The sequence below is a fragment of the Chionomys nivalis genome, chromosome X, assembly GCF_950005125.1.
Source record: "Chionomys nivalis chromosome X, mChiNiv1.1, whole genome shotgun sequence".
NCBI lineage: Eukaryota > Metazoa > Chordata > Mammalia > Rodentia > Cricetidae > Chionomys > Chionomys nivalis.
In genome coordinates, this window is record NC_080112.1 from 23,830,241 (window position 1) to 23,834,735 (window position 4,495).

General features: G+C 37.9%; 1 protein-coding gene across 1 annotated transcript; it reads right to left on the reverse strand.

Annotated features, from left to right (window-relative positions):
* Nucleotides 1-785: 785 nt before the first annotated feature.
* LOC130867566 (germ cell-less protein-like 2) lies at nucleotides 786-2,294 on the reverse strand. Its single transcript, XM_057759609.1, has one exon. It carries the CDS (start codon nucleotides 2,292-2,294, stop codon nucleotides 786-788), a length of 1,509 nt encoding a protein of 502 aa, XP_057615592.1.
* Between the last annotated feature and the right edge of the window lie 2,201 nt (nucleotides 2,295-4,495).

The window sequence follows — 4,495 nt, forward strand, 5'->3', positions numbered from 1 at the left end:
GAATCATGAAGATCCATGTTCCATTTCCTGGCTTGTTTATTCCTTTCAAAACTTGCATTCTTTGCTACTTACGGTGACATAAATATATACATATATGTATGTAAACATAGATACTTCTATGTAAACACACTGAATACATAATTCACTTGTTTACATAGCAGATGGCATGTTCGATTATAAGATAAATATCCATTTTGTGCATAAATAGTTAAAGATAATAAGCAGTAATAATTATCCAAATCATGTAAAATGATCTGAAAACCAATTTTAAAATACCAACATGTTATATGTTACACTATCTGGAAAAACCTGACAGTATTTGGTTATTTGAAAGAATACATCAATAGTGACTAATCTCAATTATTTTTTTAACCAATGACTTATATCTTATACACATATAAATAAGCTACGATTCACTACAGTTTGAGCAATGAAGAAATTTTTTTATTCTGTCTCAACCTTGGCTGTCATCAAATCTACTCAACAAGTTCATTTCGCTGATTTTCCTTGCAAATACGTCTCTTATTGCCATTCGAAGCTTGACCGTTGATGGTAAATAAAAATCAAAAGACCAGTTTCTTCTGAATTGCTTTGACAAATTCTTTGTTGGATGTGTAATTTTTCTTCAGAAATGTATTAAAAATAAAGTGCAGATGGAATTGAGTCCTCTGTGATGGTGCTAGACTCCTAAGAATTTTCATTTTGTTGCTGGTCATCTTAACTACATTCATAGCACAGCCTTCAAGTTAATGAATCAATCAATGTTTGTAAGCTGCTCCTATGGTCTAATAATTGACAAGATCACAGTGTTCTGTATTTCCTAATGATAGAAACAGGAAATTTAAGAATATATATAAAGGGAAGCTTAAAACTATACCATCTAACTTTATTGCAATTTGTTCCTCATTATGTTCAAAGGTAACGATTTTGTGACCAGTTGTTTTACTGAATGTTACTTTCCCGTTGGAATCAAAACACACCAAAGTTATTTTGAATACTACGTTCCGTACATGTTGTAAACAACATCCATCACACTGACGACTTTGCCTAAAAATGATGTAACTGTTGGTAAAGGTGACTCTTATAGGGAAACTAAACCTAAAATCTGACCACTTCCAGGAGTATTTACCATCTCTGCTAATCATTGTACCACATCTCATGCCGCAGTCTTCTAGTTCTTCACTGATGATTCGTGGCCCTATTTCCCTCTGTTCTTTTTCTTGAAGCAAAGCCAACCACTGCTGTTTATAAATGGGTGTCAACCATTCTAAAGGTATTAGACGATCTCGTTCAAGAGTAGCTGAGTCACCCACATCACAGATGATATGTTGGAACCTCAGTTTTTTAAAAGCCGGTTGATATATTAGTCCTTCTTCACTTTCAAGAAAACTGAGGTTATCGATGCATTCCATGTGCTCGGAAAGCCACCTGTTGGCATTAATTAAAATCTTCTTCACTGGGCCTTTCCAGGAGGGATTAAGACAAAGAAATATCCACTCTTTCAGGGTGGTGTAGATGTCCGGTTCCTTTTGCATAACTAGTAAATCAGGTGAAGAAATAAGAAGATACATGAGCTTTGTATCAATTTCCCTGTAAAGTTCAACAGTTGGTTGGGTCATCAAATTACAGAGAAGCCAGTCAAAGCAGCGTGTCTTTACAGATTTCAGTCCATATGTTTCTGCTGCTGTGTAGTATGAGCACACGGTTTCCCTAGTGATGCTGCTGTTCATAATCTCTTTACATTGCCCGATGACATGCTCCACCTGAAGCAGGCATGCTGCTGCCAAAATGTGAGGAGCTCGACGGGGTGTTATTGGCAAGTCCTCGTCTCTGTACAATGACCCAAACACAAAGTGCAAGGAGCCGACATCTATATCCTCGTTCTTAATCTGCAGGTCAACAACACCACTGTGGGATTCTTTCCAAATATCTTTTAGCATCTTAGCAAAGAAGGCTGACTGACACAAAAATGCTTTGTGTAGAGGCCATTCTACTTCAAGTGCATGAACTCGAATGTCACAATCCTTCCCATCCAAAAATAAATTTTGGTAAGCATACTTAGATGATAGCTTCAGTTTTTTATTGTAGACGATGCCAAAAAGTTGCTGTAGGTTGACTGCCTGGTTCTGAGATTGGTGGCTGTTAGGGGTTGGTTCCACACAGTCCCAAATGCCCCATTTGTGCTTGTGACTGCCAGAGATGTGACTGGGACCTGCGTTGTCTTCTGGCTGAGCTGACTCTGCCAAGCCAGAATCACTGCTTCTCAATATGCTACAGCTGTTTCGAAGCCCCATTGATGAAATCACCCAACACCTCTCAAAGAGACTCGCAGAAGCTTCTCTGCCATGGCATTGCTGAAAGGTTTGTGTCAGCCAGTACTGCCTAGGCTAGCTGAATTTCTCTAGCTCAGGCTCAAATGACACAGAGCAGACAGACTTTCATTCATTCGTCATTGTCTACTACTGCCCTTCTGGAGCAGTGGCCCCGCCCCCTGGTAACAGGCCCCTTTAAAACTATGAAGTGTGATCTAGCTTCTCCCCTTCTTCAGCTTCCCTCCTTCTCCTTCCTCTCTCCTTCCCTCCTCCCCTTCCTTCCCTTCTACCTAATTTCCTTCTTTCTTTTCTTTCTTCTTTTCCTTTCCCCATTCTCCTCCTTTCCTCTGCCCCCTCCTTTCCCTCCATGGTTTCTAAATGGGTCACCCTATGGTTTTGAAGATGACCTCACTCAAATAGTCAAAACCACCTGTCTCAGTCTTTCAAGTCGAATCTTCTTTTCATTAAAGATAATGACCATGTCAAAGCTATCATGATGAGTGTTAAAGGTTGTACATATTCCAACTTCCACCCCTGGGGTGCGATAGATTGATGGAGGAAGGTCATTGGTTCATTAATAAAGAAACTGCTTGGTCCTCGTAGGTTAGAACATAGGTGGGTGGAGTAAACAGTACAGAATGCTGGGAGGAAGAGGAAGTGAGCTCAGATGCAGGGCAGCTCCTCTCAGAGCCAGACATGATGCAACCAGCCTCCAGGTCAGACATGCTGAATCTTTCCCGGTAAGCGCACCTAGTGGTGCTACACAGATTATTAGAAATGGACTAAATTAATACGTGAGAATTAGCCTAGAAGAGGCTAGATATAATGGGCCAGGCAGTGTTTAAAAGAATACAGTTTGTGTGTTGTTATTTCGGGGCATAAGCTAGCCAGGTGGCCAGGAGCCGGGTGGGAATGCTGCCCGCAGCTCCCACAACAATAGATCACTCCCTGTCAGTAGTATTGATGTAATATTTACCAACAGCTCTTAGCAATTCAAATGGTAACCACTGTTATTGCTTATTTTATTAGTCATTTTTGATTATTCTAAAAGAAGAGTATTGGTTTCATGTATATAATAGTATGCATATGCCCAAAATTTCTGTGTATGCTTTGCCTTGTCTATATCAATTTAAAAATATTTTATTTACTTAAGGTTCCTTATACAGTTATTTTATTAATGTGTATATGTATGCATATTTTATGTTTTTGTTTGACAGATTTGCCTTTGCCTATAGTGACTATAGGACTCTTTTAAATAAACTGCAATTCTTTCAAAACCAGGTAAATTTCATTTATTTGTTTTTATGTCTCAGAGAAGAACTCTCCCTCAACTGAAATAAGACAAATAGCTCTCAATGTTTCCTTGCTGAATCTTAATAGTAACATTGAACTAATTTTTGATAACTAAATATTAACATATTTTATCACTTAGTAGGTTCTCATATTTTAAAATGACAGGGCATTTTACAAAAGAGTGTAAGCCAGTTTATCTTTTCAAACAGAAAAAGGTTCATCTATGTTCATGCACACATAGGGTAAATGCAGACAACAATACAAGAAAATTTACCAGAGTCGGTCTTTGAAAGCTGGCGGTATGGGCCATGTCAGGCCCACACCCATACAGGACAGACTCTGTCTCGTTTTTCATCCTTTTTACTTGCAGATTGTGAGTTGGGCTTTCTTATCTAGTGCAGTGTCCATCATGACTTCTCAAAGAACACCAATCTCATAGTGATAGGCACGTGTAATGACAATTAAATGCCCAAGTTATTTTCACACAATAGTTTTTATCTATTTACTAACTATCACAAAACGAGCAATGAATGCAGTGTTTGTCATTTCACCCCATTTTCAAATATCAAACTATTCCCTTTGTATTATCTTTTACTTGTTTTGGTATTGTTTACAATTGACAACTCAAAATTGTTTCCATAGATGGATTGAAATGTGGATACAATATGGAGTAGTTAAATGAAGTCAATTTAACATATCGATCACCTTAACATTTTTGTGATAATATACTCAAAACATATACTGCCCATTACTTGAAAGAAATACAGTGTATTTTATTGACATTTCCTTGTACAAGCACAAGGATAGTTTTATACCCTGCTTCCTAGATGTCCATAAGAATAAAGGATTGATAATGTAAAATAGCATAAAAAGCTACATTGTGTAAATGG

Excerpts from the sequence above, each read along its gene's own strand:
- LOC130867566 (XM_057759609.1), bottom strand. The coding sequence starts at position 2,294 with ATGGGGCTTCGAAACAGCTGTAGCATATTGAGAAGCAGTGATTCTGGC.